The sequence below is a fragment of the Panthera tigris genome, chromosome X (assembly GCF_018350195.1).
Source record: "Panthera tigris isolate Pti1 chromosome X, P.tigris_Pti1_mat1.1, whole genome shotgun sequence".
Taxonomy (NCBI): Eukaryota; Metazoa; Chordata; class Mammalia; order Carnivora; family Felidae; genus Panthera; species Panthera tigris.
The window spans coordinates 31,223,037-31,238,074 of record NC_056677.1 but is presented as its reverse complement, the minus strand read 5'-3'; the positions used below and the strand labels follow the sequence as shown (position 1 = coordinate 31,238,074).

The following is a 15,038-nucleotide window of genomic DNA, read 5'->3' as shown; positions in this document are numbered from 1 at the left end:
CACTTGGGCCATCAGCCCAGGGGACCCTCCTGTTCCCAAACTGGCTTCTCTTCTCTTTTTTTTTCTTACATTCCCTTACCCTCAGGACCCTGATCTCGGTGTTTGTTGCGCCGGTCGCAACAAAACCCAAATAGAGTCTATTGTCTAACTTATAATTTTGTACTAATGTTAACTTGTTAGTTTTGAAAAATGTTCTATGGTTGTATAAGGTGTTAGCATGACGGGAAGTTGTGTGAAGAGTATACATAAAATCTCTGCACTGTCTTTGTAAAGTTCTGATAAATCTGGGAGCTATATGCATGACATGTGTGCAGACTTGTGCAACAGACTATTACAATAAAACCTTGAGCTAGGTATTTTTCTAACTTTACTCTTCAAAATTTGAAGAGTATACAATGATCCATGCAATTGGCACCACAACAAAATAACATACTTCCTTTCTTTCTAAAGTGTGATTGATTTAAAATATTTAGGATTAAAAAAATAGGAGATTTTATTCCCAATGTCTCTCCGTACTTAAATATCTATTTAGTTCTAAAATTTGCATCTTATAAAGAAAAAAACATCTTTTAAAACAGAAGGTGAGCATGAAATTGTACTAGTCATTTGAATTCCTCATTTTTCTCATTCTGAAATGAAGAAACGGCAGATCTCTAAAATATCCATTTTCCAATCCTAGCCCAAGAATAGAACTGATACAGTCATCTATAAAGAAACATTTAGTATGTGTACCACTGTCATTTTAAAAATAATCTTATCAAAATGATACATGTTAGTAGCTTACACAAATAATTTTAAAATACTTATAAAAACCAGTTGTCCCACTCAACTCCTTCTCATCAACAGCTCTGCTTCCCTGAAACAACCAATTTTAGCTAATTCTGATTTGGATTTTCTCTGATAGTTATAGCCTTATTCTCAATATAATGTTGATATGGCTTACTTGAGGCTTTTTCATTGCTGCCATAACAAATGACCACAGACTTAGTAGTCTAAAGCCATACAAATTTATTAAACTACAGTCTTGTAGGTTAGAAGTTCAACAGGTTTATCGCCGGACTAAGATCAAGGTGAAGGAACCATGATCTTTTCTGGAGGGCTCTAGGGAAGGCTATTTGCTTGCCATTCCCAGTTTGTAGAGAGCAAACACATTCTTTGCCTGGTGGCCTCCTTTTCACCATCTTCACATCTAGCAACATCAGATCTCTCTACCTTTCTTCTGTCATCACATTTTCTTCTGAGCACAGTCAGGAAAACTTCTCTGGTTTTAACCATTCACATGAGTCAAATGGGACCATCTAGATCATCTAGGATAATCTCCCTTGCTTAGGGTCTTTAATGTCAATCACATTACACATCAGCAAAGTATCTTCTGCAATAGAAGATAGTGTACTCAAAAATTCTAGGGATTGAAATTGGATAACTTTGGGGGCCATTACTCTATCACATGGCTATGTCATGATTTATCAGACCCAGATATTGTCTCTTGAGTGCCCACTAGTGAAGATGAGGATTTAGCTCATAGATACTATCTCCACTCCCCTTTCCACCTCCCAATTGTGGATATTTAAATTATTTTAATTCTTCCATTAGTCACCTGGTAACTTGAAGTAATATATTTATATCTCTAGTTCTTCTGTCAACTTTACACAATTTCCTTTAATTACCCACTGAGTAAAATGAGTTTCACTCCTTTCTTCTACCATTCCCAACCCTTCTGTCAACTTAACCTTCACATACACATTGTACATATCAAACACTTGTCATTTTACATGTAATACACTATATAGGATCAATCTGAATTCTTCCCCACAAACATATTACGACTTCTCTGCATAATATATTTTATTATGACTATGTAAATATCATTCATGGCAAATCCAAGCAGTATATTAGAATCACATTTCCTTCTCTGTGGGGCCAATATGACCACTTTGCCACTCAAGACAGAAGGCTCTTGTCTAGATCATCTTTTATTATGCCAATTGAAAACAATTCAATGATATAAAATAAAATCATATTTATAGAGGGATTGCTTTTCTTTTGGAATTCAATCCAATTCAGTTCACTAATGCTTCCTTTCTAGTCCCAACACAAAATCTTTTGCATCCTTGAAGTTATATTATAGATAGAAGTCTTACTGATAGTATGCTTAAAACCATCACATTTTAATGTCAGAAGAGATCCTTTATTGTTCTCTATAATTTCATGTAGCACTTGGCTATTATTTGACGCATAAAATGTTAAATATTTTCTCCATATAATTTGCCCTCAAAGCTACAGAGGTTCAAAATTAATTGCAGGAAATGCAATATATAAGATAATAAAGGGGCACTACAAATACAATTTTCTACTATGTATGTATGAGCTTCCTTTTTATTCATGTCACTCTTTTTTCTTTCTAGATGGACTAATTAGGAGAGAGAGAGATGCAGAGATATCTAGTAAGAAAAAAAGAGTAGATTGTCATAGAAGTCACTTTATTATATACCTGGACTTTTCCCGTTTTTATTATTACCTTCCACCACATTTCCTTACCTGTATGGAACATATTTCACATTAATTTAATCATAGCCCCATTTTATATAAGGAGAGACAGATGATTTAATTCTATTTAAAATATTTTGGGGGGGTGCCTGGGTGGTTCAGTCAGCTAAGTGTCCTCCTCTCGATTTCAGCTCAGCTCATGATCTCATGGTTTCGTGAGTTCAAGCCCCTCATTGGGCTCTGTGCCAAGCATGGAGCCTGCTTGGGATTCTTTCTCCATCTCTCTCTACCCCTACCCTACTCACACTATCTCTATGTCTCTCAAAATAAATAAATAAAACTTAAAAAAAGGAAAAGATTCTTTAAAAAATAAAATATTTTGAATAGTCCTATTAAATATATGCATATATAAAAATGGCTTTATATGTGTCCATATATTTTCATAATTACTTCTGAGAAATACAATATATAGATATGCAAGTTCTCTAAAAATGAAAGTATTCTTAAAACAAATGCTTCAGAATAATCAACTCAATAAACTAAAAACCACAGTAAAAAGAAAAGTTGTAAACTGCATCATTTCTCTTATACATACCTGAGTTTTTGTGACTTTGTTATTAGGATCCATAGTATAAAATGGGATTTCAAATGTAAAATCAGTGCTGGATAATCTCAATGGTGCTTGCAATACTATGAGAAGAAAATAAATGTACTGATAAAATATTAAGAGATATTAGCTCATAGTTAATTATTACTATACTTCTCAACCTGAAATAAAAAATATTCTTTGTATTTTTATGTACCCAGAGAGAAAACAAAATCACACTTTAAAACATTCATAGAATATCATGTTTAATCACATCTATAAAATTCCAATTTTGTATTTTAATGATAATTAATTACAAGTATAACAGAAAAACTATTCTTGAGACAAGAAGAGTATAAAATATACTAAATATTAAGCTGAGAATAATGTAAACATAGTTAAAATAGTCACTATAATAGAGTTTGACCAATGCAAAAGTACAGAAGTGAAAAGAAACATGACTTTTGCAAATACACCTTTTTGGTCTTTTGACAGCGTCTTTTGAAGAGCAGAAATTTTTAATTTTAATGAAGTCCAGCTTATCAATTCTTCTTTCACAGATCTTGCCGCTGTTGTTGTATCTAAAATGTCACTGCCAAACTCAAGGTCATACAGATTTTTTCTTTTGCTTTCTACTAAAAGTTTTTACATTTTGTATTTTACATTTAGACCCGTGATCCACTTAACTTTTGTGAAGGGTGTAAGGTCTATATCTAGATTCATTTTTCTTTGTGATGTCCTGTTCTTCAGCACCATTTTTTGAAAAGAATATCTTTTCTGAGCTATATTGCCTCTACTATGTCAAACATCATTTGACTACATATGTGGGTCTATTTGTGGGCTCTCTTTCAAAAAAATTGTTTTAATGTTTACTTATTGTTGACACAATGTGAGAGACAGAGTGCAAGTGGCGGAGGGGCAGAGAGAGGGAGACACAGAAACTGAAACAGGCTCCAGGCTCCGAGATGTCAGTACAGAGCTCTATGAGGGGCTTGAACTCACAAACCGTGAGACCATGACCTGAGCCAAAGTCAGCCGCCCAACTGACTGAGTCACTCAGGCGCCCCATGGGCTCTCTTTTCTATTCCACTCATCTATTTGGCTGTATTGTTGCCAAAACCAAAGTCTTGTGATTACTGTACCTTTGTAGAAAATCTCTAAGTTGGATAGTGTCAGTCCTCCAATTTTGTTCATCACCTTTAGTAGTGTGTTGGCTATTATAGGTCTTTTCCTTCTCCATATAAACTTTTAATCAATATGGCAATACCCACAAAGTAAATTGCTGGGGTTTTTATTAAGATTGCATTGAATCTCTGGATAAAATTGGGAAGAACTGCCATCTTAACAATATTGAGACTTCCTATGAATGAATGTGGAATATCACTCTATTTAATTCTTCTTTGCTATCTTTCATCAGATAAATTTCTTAACTTTCCTTATATAAATCTTATAAATATCTTGTTATATTCATACCTAAGTACTTCATTTTTGTTGGATGCTAATATAAATGGTATTTTGTATTTAATTTCAAATTCCATTTGCTCATTGCTTGTATATAGGAAAGCAATTGACTTTTGTATATTAAACTTATATCCTGCAACTTTGCTATATTAGGTTATTAGTTCCAGAAGTGTCTTTCTTAATCGATTCTTTTAGATTTTCTACATAAACAATGATATCTTCAATAAACAAAGAATTTAGTTCTTCCTTTTCAACCTGTGTATCCTTTGATTCCTGTTCATGCTCTACTGCATTAGCTAGGACTTCTAGTACAATGTTTAAAGAGTGAAAAGGGTCATCCTCGCTTGGTTTCTAATCTTACTGAGAAAGCTTTGCATTTCTCATCATTAAAAATGATGATAGCGAGATTCCACCTACACCTGCCTAAAGAACCCAGAAAACCGCCAGAGGATTAGCAGAAGGGAGTCTCCGGAGTCAAGCGCAGACCAGAGGCCCACGGAAGAGGGTAGGAAGGGCGGCGAGGCGGTGCGCGCTCCACGGACTGGCGGGAGGGAGCCGGGGCGGAGGGGCGGCTCGCCGGCCAAGCAGAGCCCCCGAGTCGGGCTGGCAAAAGCGGAGGGGCCGGACACACTGTGTTCCGACAGCAAGCGCGACTTAGCGTCTGGGAGGTCATAAGTTAACAGCTCTGCGCGGAAAGCGGGAAGGCTGGAGGACAAAGGGAGGGAGAGCTGCTGAGCCCCCGGACGGCAGAGCTCAGCTTGGCGGGGAACAAAGGCGCTCGCCAGCGCCATCTCCCCCGCCCATCCCCCAGCCAAAATCCCAAAGGGAACCAGTTCCTGCCAGGGAACTTGCTCGCTCCGCGCAAACACCCAACTCTGTGCTTCTGCGGAGCCAAACCTCCGGCAGCGGATCTGACTCCCTCCCGCTGCCACAGGGCCCCTCCTGAAGTGGATCACCTAAGGAGAAGCGAGCTAAGCCTGCCCCTCCAGCCCCCGTGCACCTTGCCTACCCACCCCAGCTAATACGCCAGATCCCCAGCAACACAAGCCTGGCAGTGTGCAAGTAGCCCAGACGGGACACGCCACCCCACAGTGAATCCCGCCCCTAGGAGAGGGGAAGAGAAGGCACACACCAGTCTGACTGTGGCCCCAGCGGTGGGCTGGGGGCAGACATCGGGTCGGACTGCGGCCCCGCCCACTAACTCCAGTTATACACCACAGCACAGGGGAAGTGCCCTGCAGGTCCTCACCACGCCAGGGACTCTCCAAAATGACCAAACGGAAGAATTCCCCTCAGAAGAATCTCCAGGAAATAACAACAGCTAATGAACTGATCAAAAAGGATTTAAATAATATAACAGAAAGTGAATTTAGAATAATAGTCATAAAATTAATCGCTGGGCTTGAAAACAGTATACAGGACAGCAGAGAATCTCTTGCCACAAAGATCGAGGGACTAAGGAACAGTCACGAGGAGTTGAAAAATGCTTTAAACGAATTGCAAAACAAAATGGAATCCACGATGGCTCGGCTTGAAGAGGGAGAGGAGAGAATAGGTGAACTAGAAGATAAAGTTATGGAGAAAGAGGAAGCTGAAAGAAAGAGAGATAAAAAAATCCAGGAGTATGAGGGGAAAATTAGAGAACTAAGTGATACACTAAAAAAAAATAATATACGCATAATTGGTATCCCAGAGGAGGAAGAGAGAGGGAAGGGTGCTGAAGGGGTACTTGAACAAATTATAGCTGAGAACTTCCCTGAACTGGGGAAGGAAAAAGGCATTGAAATCCAAGAGGCACAGAGAACTCCCTTCAGACGTAACTTGAATCGATCTTCTGCATGACATATCATAGTGAAACTGGCAAAATACAAGGATAAAGAGAAAATTCTGAAAGCAGCAAGGGATAAACGTGCCCTCACATATAAAGGGAGACCTATAAGACTCGTGACTGATCTCTCCTTTGAAACTTGGCAGGCCAGAATGGCTTGGCACGATATCTACAGTGTGCTAAACAGAAAAAATATGCAGCCGAGAATCCTTTATCCAGCAAGTCTGTCATTTAGAATAGAAGGAGAGATAAAGGTCTTCCCAAACAAACAAAAACTGAAGGAATTTGTCACCACGAAACCAGCCCTACAAGAGATCCTAAGGGGGATCCTGTGAGACAAAGTACCAGAGACATCACTACAAGCATAAAACATACAGACATCACAATGACTCTAAACCCATATCTTTCTATAATAACACTGAATGTAAATGGATTAAATGCGCCAACTAAAAGACCTAGGGTATCAGAATGGATAAAAAAACAAGACCCATCTATTTGCTGTCTACAAGAGACTCATTTTAGATCTGAGGACACCTTTAGATTGAGAGTGAGGGGATGGAGAACTATTTATCATGCTCCTGGAAGCCAAAAGAAAGCTGGAGTAGCCATACTTATATCAGACAAACTAGACTTTAAATTAAAGGCTGTAACAAGAGATGAAGAAGGGCATTATATAATAATCACAGGGTCTATCCACCAGGAAGAGCTAACTATTATAAATGTCTATGTGCCAAATACCCGAGCCCCCAGATATATAAAACAATTACTCATAAACATAAGCAACCTTATTGATAAGAATGTGGTCATTGCAGGGGACTTTAACACCCCACTTACAGAAATGGATAGATCATCTAGACACACAGTCAATAAAGAAACAAGGGCCCTGAATGATACATTGGATCAGATGGACTTGACAGATATATTTAGAACTCTGCATCCCAAAGCAACAGAATATACTTTCTTCTCGAGTGCACATGGAACATTCTCCAAGATACATCATATACTGGGTCACAAAACAGCCCTTCATAAGTTTACAAGAATTGAAATTATACCATGCATACTTTCAGACCACAATGCTATGAAGCTTGAAATCAACCACAGGAAAAAGTCTGGAAAACCTCCAAAAGCATGGAGGTTAAAGAACACCCTACTAAAGAATGAGTGGGTCAACCAGGCAATTAGAGAAGAAATTAAAACATATATGGAAACAAACGAAAATGAAAATACAACAATCCAAACGCTTTGGGATGCAGCGAAGGCAGTCCTGAGAGGAAAATACATTGCAATCCAGGCCTATCTCAAGAAACAAGAAAAATCCCAAATACAAAATCTAACAGCACACCTAAAGGAAATAGAAGCAGAACAGCAAAGGCAGCCTAAACCCAGCAGAAGAAGAGAAATAATAAAGTTCAGAGCAGAAATAAACAATATAGAATCTAAAAAAACTGTAGAGCAGATCAACGAAACCAAGAGTTGGTTTTTTGAAAAAATAAACAAAATTGACAAACCTCTAGCCAGGCTTCTCAAAAAGAAAAGGGAGATGACCCAAATAGATAAAATCATGAATGAAAATGGAATGATTACAACCAATCCCTCAGAGATACAAACAATTATCAGGGAATACTATGAAAAATTATATGCCAGCAAATTGGACAACCTGGAAGAAATGGACAAATTTCTAAACACCCACACTCTTCCAAAACTCAATCAGGAGGAAATAGAAAGCTTGAACAGACCCATAACCAGCGAAGAAATTGAATCGGTTATCAAAAATCTCCCAACAAATAAGAGTCCAGGACCAGATGGCTTCCCAGGGGAGTTCTACCAGACATTTAAAGCAGAGATAATACCTATCCTTCTCAAGCTATTCCAAGAAATAGAAAGGGAAGGAAAACTTCCAGACTCATTCTATGAAGCCAGTATTACTTTGATTCCTAAACCAGACAGAGACCCAGTAAAAAAAGAGAACTACAGGCCAATATCCCTGATGAATATGGATGCAAAAATTCTTAATAAGATACTAGCAAATCGAATTCAACAGCATATAAAAAGAATTATTCACCATGATCAAGTGGGATTCATTCCTGGGATGCAGGGCTGGTTCAACATTCGCAAATCGATCAACGTGATACATCACATTAACAAAAAAAAAAGAGAAGAACCATATGATCCTGTCAATCGATGCAGAAAAGGCCTTTGACAAAATCCAGCACCCTTTCTTAATAAAAACCCTTGAGAAAGTCGGGATAGAAGGAACATACTTAAAGATCATAAAGGCCATTTATGAAAAGCCCACAGCTAACATCATCCTCAACGGGGAAAAACTGAGAGCTTTTTCCCTGAGATCAGGAACACGACAGGGATGCCCACTGTCACCGCTGTTGTTTAATATAGTGCTGGAAGTTCTAGCATCAGCAATCAGACAACAAAAGGAAATCAAAGGCATCAAAATTGGCAAAGATGAAGTCAAGCTTTCGCTTTTTGCAGATGACATGATATTATACATGGAAAATCCGATAGACTCCACCAAAAGTCTGCTAGAACTGATACATGAATTCAGCAAAGTTGCAGGATACAAAATCAACGTGCAGAAATCAGTTGCATTCTTATACACTAACAATGAAGCAACAGAAAGACAAATGAAGAAACTGATCCCATTCACAATTGCACCAAGAAGCATAAAATACCTAGGAATAAATCTAACCAAAGATGTAAAAGATCTGTATGCTGAAAACTATAGAAAGCTTATGCAGGTAATTGAAGAAGATATAAAGAAATGGAAAGACATTCCCTGCTCATGGATTGGAAGAATAAATATTGTCAAAATGTCAATACTACCCAAAGCTATCTACACATTCAATGCAATCCCAATGAAAATTGCACCAGCATTCTTCTCGAAACTAGAACAAGCAATCCTAAAATTCATATGGAACCACAAAAGGCCCCGAATAGCCAAAGTAATTTTGAAGAAGAAGACCAAAGCAGGAGGCATCACAATCCCAGACTTTAGCCTCTACTACAAAGCTGTCATCATCAAGACAGCATGGTATTGGCATAAAAACAGACACATAGACCAATGGAATAGAATAGAAACCCCAGAACTAGACCCACAAACGTATGGCCAACTCATCTTTGACAAAGCAGGAAAGAACATCCAATGGAAAAAAGACAGTCTCTTTAACAAATGGTGCTCGGAGAACTGGACAGCAACATGCAGAAGGTTGAAACTAGACCACTTTCTCACACCATTCACAAAAATAAATTCAAAATGGATAAAGGACCTGAATGTGAGACAGGAAACCATCAAAACCTTAGAGGAGAAAGCAGGAAAAGACCTCTCTGACCTCAGCCGTAGCAATCTCTTACTCGGCACATCCCCAAAGGCAAGGGAATTAAAAGCAAAAGTGAATTACTGGGACCTTATGAAGATAAAAAGCTTCTGCACAGCAAAGGAAACAACCAACAAAACTAAAAGGCAACCAACGGAATGGGAAAAGATCTTTGCAAATGACACATCGGACAAAGGGCTAGTATCCAAAATCTATAAAGAGCTCATCAAACTCCACACCAGAAAAACAAATAACCCAGTGAAGAAATGGGCAGAAAACATGAATAGACACTTCTCTAAAGAAGACATCCGGATGGCCAACAGGCACATGAAAAGATGTTCAACGTCGCTCCTTATCAGGGAAATACAAATCAAAACCACACTCAGATACCACCTCACGCCAGTCAGAGTGGCCAAAATGAAGAAATCAGGAGACTATAGATGCTGGAGAGGATGTGGAGAAACAGGAACCCTCTTGCACTGTTGGTGGGAATGCAAATTGGTGCAGCCGCTCTGGAAAACAGTATGGAGGTTCCTCAGAAAATTAAAAATAGACCTACCCTATGACCCAGCAATAGCACTGCTAGGAATTTATCCAAGGGATACAGGAGTACTGATGCATAGGGGCACCTGTACCCCAATGTTTATAGCGGCACTCTCAACAATAGCCAAATTATGGAAAGAGCCTAAATGTCCATCAACTGATGAATGGATAAAGAAATTGTGGTTTATATACACAATGGAATACTACGTGGCAATGAGAAAAAACGAAATATGGCCTTTTGTAGCAACATGGATGGAACTGGAGAGTGTGATGCTAAGTGAAATAAGCCATACAGAGAAAGACAGATACCATATGGTTTCACTCTTATGTGGATCCTGAGAAACATAACAGAAACCCATGGGGGAGGGGAAGGGAAAAAAAAAAAAAAAGAGGTTAGAGTGGGAGAGAGCCAAAGCATTAGAGACTGTTAAAAACTGAGAACAAACTGAGGGTTGATGGGGGGTGGGAGGGAGGGCAGGGTGGGAGGGAGGGCAGGGTGGGTGATGGGTATTGAGGAGGGCACCTTTTGGGATGAGCACTGGGTGTTGTATGGAAACCAATTTGACAGTAAATTTCATATATTAAAAAAAAAATAAAATAAAAAAAAATAAAATAAAATATGGGTATTTCAATTTTGGAAAAAAAAAAAAAAAAGAAACCCACAGTATGTGCTCCTCAAAAAAAAAAAAAAAAAAAAATGATGATAGCTTTAGGGTGTTTGTAGATATTTTTTATCAAGTTGAGAAAGTTATGCTCCAGTCCTCATTTACTAAGTTATTTGCATGAAAGCGTATTAGATTTTATGAAATGCTATTTCTTCCCCTGCATCTATTGATATGATCATGTGATATTTTCTTCTTTAGTCTGTTGATATGATGGAATGCATTACTTGATTTTTGAATGTGAACCAACCTTGCATACATGAGATAAATCTCACTTGGTCATGGTGCATAATTCTTTTTTTTTTTTTTTTAATGTTTTTTTTTTTTATTTATTTTTGAGACAGAGAGAGACAGAGCATGAACGGGGGAGGGGCAGAGAGAGAGGGAGACACAGAATCGGAAGCAGGCTCCAGGCTCCGAGCCATCAGCCCAGAGCCTGACGTGGGGCTCGAACTCACGGACCGCGAGATCGTGACCCGAGCTGAAGTCGGACGCTCAACCGACTGAGCCACCCAGGCGCCCTCATAATTCTTTTTATACACTGCTGGATTTGATTTGCAAATATTTTATTAAGGATTTTTATATCTATGCTAATGAGAGGTATTAGTCTGTTGTTTTCTATTGTTGCAATGTCTTTGCCTGGTTTGGGATTAGGGCAAAAATCACCTCCAAATGAGTTAAAAAAGTATTCTTTCTGTTTCTATCCTCTGAAGGAGATTGTACAGAATGAATTATAGAGAATCGGTATGATTTCTTCTCTAAATGTTTGATAGAGTCCACCAATGAACCCATCTGGGCCTGGTGCTTTCTGTTTTTGAAGCTTATTAATTATTGATTCAATTTCTTTAATAGATTGAGGCCTATCCAGATTGTCTATTTCTTCTTGTATGAGTTTGGGCAGATTGTGTCTCTTAAGGAATTACTCCATTTCATCTGATTATCAAATTTACATGCATACTGTTGTTGATATATGATCCTTATTATCTTTTTACTTTGAAGAAGCATTTTCTAGAAAAAATGAACTGCTCAAGATTAAAGTCTTACAGACTAACATTTTGATCACCTTAAATATTCACTGGGATCCAGACTGTCAGGCAATGATATAACAGTTGGTAATGAAGCCAGCACTGCAAGACTCACCAATGATCATGAGAGAATAGGCAAAAATCAACAGACATTTGAGAAACTCCTCAATATGAAGGAGAAATAATTCAGCAAAAATTGAGACAATGGATAGTCAACAGAAGAAAATTTCAAAGAAATAATAATACAAGTAGAGATAAAAGGTGTTTTTATTTTTTCAAAAGTCTGTATGTAAAGAAATAATCAGAAAAAAAGTTAACCCTTGTTAGTTTAAAACTGCCAAAATAATTTCTTAAGACATAATAAAGTCAGAAAAATATCCTGGGAAGTACAACAAAAAGATAAGGAAAAGGATAATAGGAGAGAATATATAATTTAATTAAAATATATATAACATAATCCAGGAAGTACAAAATACAACAATAGAAGTCTGAACGAAAGAAATACAGAAAACAGTGGGAAGGAACTTTTCAAGGAAATAATTTATGAAAACTTTATAGAACTGAAAGACATGAATTTCCATATTGAAAAGGTCCACAAGAACTTAAGACAAAAGGTTCACACTAAAGTCACCATTGTGAAATAATGGAGTACCAGGGATAAAAAGCAGCTTCTAATAGCTTCTAACAGGGAAACGCTAGGTCCTATGTAATGGATGGGGAAGAAGAATGTCATCAGACTTCTAAACACAACAGTGGAAATTAGAAGGTAATGATAATATCTTCGAAATTTTGAGGGAAAATTATTTTCAATCTAGAATTTCATACTAAACCAAATTATCATTTAAATATGAGAGGCAAATAAAAGACATTTTCAGAGAAGGAAATTCTCAATTATCTCCCTTACACTCTTTAGAAGCTCCTGGAAGATGTAATCTACCTAAACAGTGAAGTAACCCAAGAAATAGGAAGGCAAGGGACTGAAAAAACAGGAGAGTCAAGACAGAAAAGAGAAAAGAAAATGCCCACGTTATAGTGAAAGGAAGTCTTAGACAAGAGTTCTGTCACAGGAAAAGAAAGCACTCAGTGCATGTTGGAGCAGGAGGTTGTTGTGCTCCAGAAGGGCTGCTTTCAGGGAATGAGAACTTATGACACATTATCTGACAGGGTAGACTACCATGTGGAACAGTGTCCATATAAGCATAATACAGAGCTTTGTGGCATGGAAGGATTTTGTCAAATATTTAAGGACAAATGAGGAATTAATAACTCCAGGGATAAATAAAAAGTTGAAAGAATGTAAATAAAATACGCAGATACACTACTTGGCTTAACAATGAACAATATATTGTCAAAACAATTAAATCTCTGATAAAAATTTTAATTGAAATTTAAACTATAATTATATTGCAAAATTTTTAAGAAGAATTAGAGTTTCAAGTGAGTGAAAATGCTTGTCATTAAATAAGTGTTTTCATTAGATAATTAATGAAAAAAGTCACTGCGTCTTGGGTGCAGGATAAGCCTTGAGAAGGAGATGATGGATTACAATTCTGGGTTAGCACTATTTTAATTTTAAAAGGAATGCATGTAATTTGGGAATAAAGAGATAACAGCAAGCTTATGAGTCCCCTACTAAGGCATCATCCTTCTATTGAGGGGATATCTCAGAGAGTAATGGACTTGACCAAGTTTCCTTGCAAACATAAAAATGGAATTGACTAAGGGTGTTTGGGTGGCTCAGTGGGTTAAGCACCTGACTCTTGATTTCGGCTCAGGTAGTAATCTCACAGTTCATGAGATCGAGACCCAAGCCAGACACTATGCTGAGAATGTAGAGCCTGCTTGGAATTCTCCCTCTCCCTTTGTCCCTTTCCTGGTCTCACATATGTATGCATGCACTCTATCAAAATAAACATTTTTAAAAATTGGAATTGACTAGTGGACTATTTCAAAGAAAACTTTTGACACGCATTACCTGTCCAAATGGCCAACCAAAAATATCTGGAATTTATGGATTTATGAGGCAAATGACAATTCCTCATATAGACATTTCCTATAACTATTAAGAGTATAAAAATGGGAAGCTCCAAACAAAAAACAGCTTCCTTTGAGACAAAGGTTTCTACAAATGACTTTCAAAAGTCAATTCAAAAGCAAAAGGCATCTTAAGGAGGGAGAAAAGGACAATTTGGAAACCTGTGTCTAATAGATGCCAACTTCTACAAAAGAAATGTCACATCTCTGCCTGATTATATTTGTATCGTTTGAATCGTTAGTAAACTTTGGTGTTGATAAGTTATATGATACAACCAAGTTTGCTTTGACATTCCAATCCTCTCTGGAAATACAGCAACATTTTTTTTTTAATTTTTTTTTTTTAACGTTTATTTATTTTTGAGACAGAGAGAGACAGAGCATGAACGGGGGAGGGGCAGAGAGAGAGGGAGACACAGAATCGGAAGCAGGCTCCAGGCTCTGAGTCATCAGCCCAGAGCCCGATGCGGGGCTCAAACTCACAGACTGTGAGATCGTGACCTGAGCTGAAGTCGGATGCTTAACCGACTGAGCCACCCAGGCAACCCAGCAACATTTTTTTTTAACAAATTAAATAAGTACTGGGGAGCCAGGGTGTCTCAGTCAGTTAAGCACTTGACTCTTGATTTCAGCTGAGGTCATGATCTCATGGTTTGTGACTTCAAGGCCCGCAATGGGCTCCACAATAACAGTGCAGAGCTTGCTTGGGATTCTCTCTCTCCCTCTCTCTCTTCCCCTCCCTGTTTCATGCTCTCTCTCTCAAAATAAATAAATAAAGTTAAAAATAAACAAATTAAGTATAGAAATTGTTTTTGTTTTTGTTTTTTTAGAAAATGTTGAACAAGTTTTAAACCATTAAAAATAGGAAAAAAAAAACAGTATTACACATATACCAATTCTGTAGCTAGGGAAGATGGTCTAATCTTTAAAAGAATGTTAGAAATCACAGAGGAAACAATAGCTAAATTTCACTATAAAATTATTTTAAGAGATTTATTGAAAAACAAACAAAACTAAAGGCAAACAATGAATCTTAGAAAAAATTCACCGTAAAAATGAAAAAAAGTAATATAAATAAGGAAA

General features: G+C 37.5%; 1 protein-coding gene across 1 annotated transcript in view; it reads right to left on the bottom strand.

Annotated features, from left to right (window-relative positions):
* The window catches only part of CFAP47 (cilia and flagella associated protein 47), a 543,896-nt gene that overhangs the window by 416,601 nt on the left and 112,257 nt on the right, over window positions 1–15,038 (bottom strand). Inside the window, exon 23 of the mRNA XM_042974584.1 lies at window positions 3,083–3,177. Within this exon, the coding sequence (XP_042830518.1) occupies window positions 3,083–3,177 (95 nt within the window). The remainder of the gene's footprint in view (window positions 1–3,082; window positions 3,178–15,038) is intronic.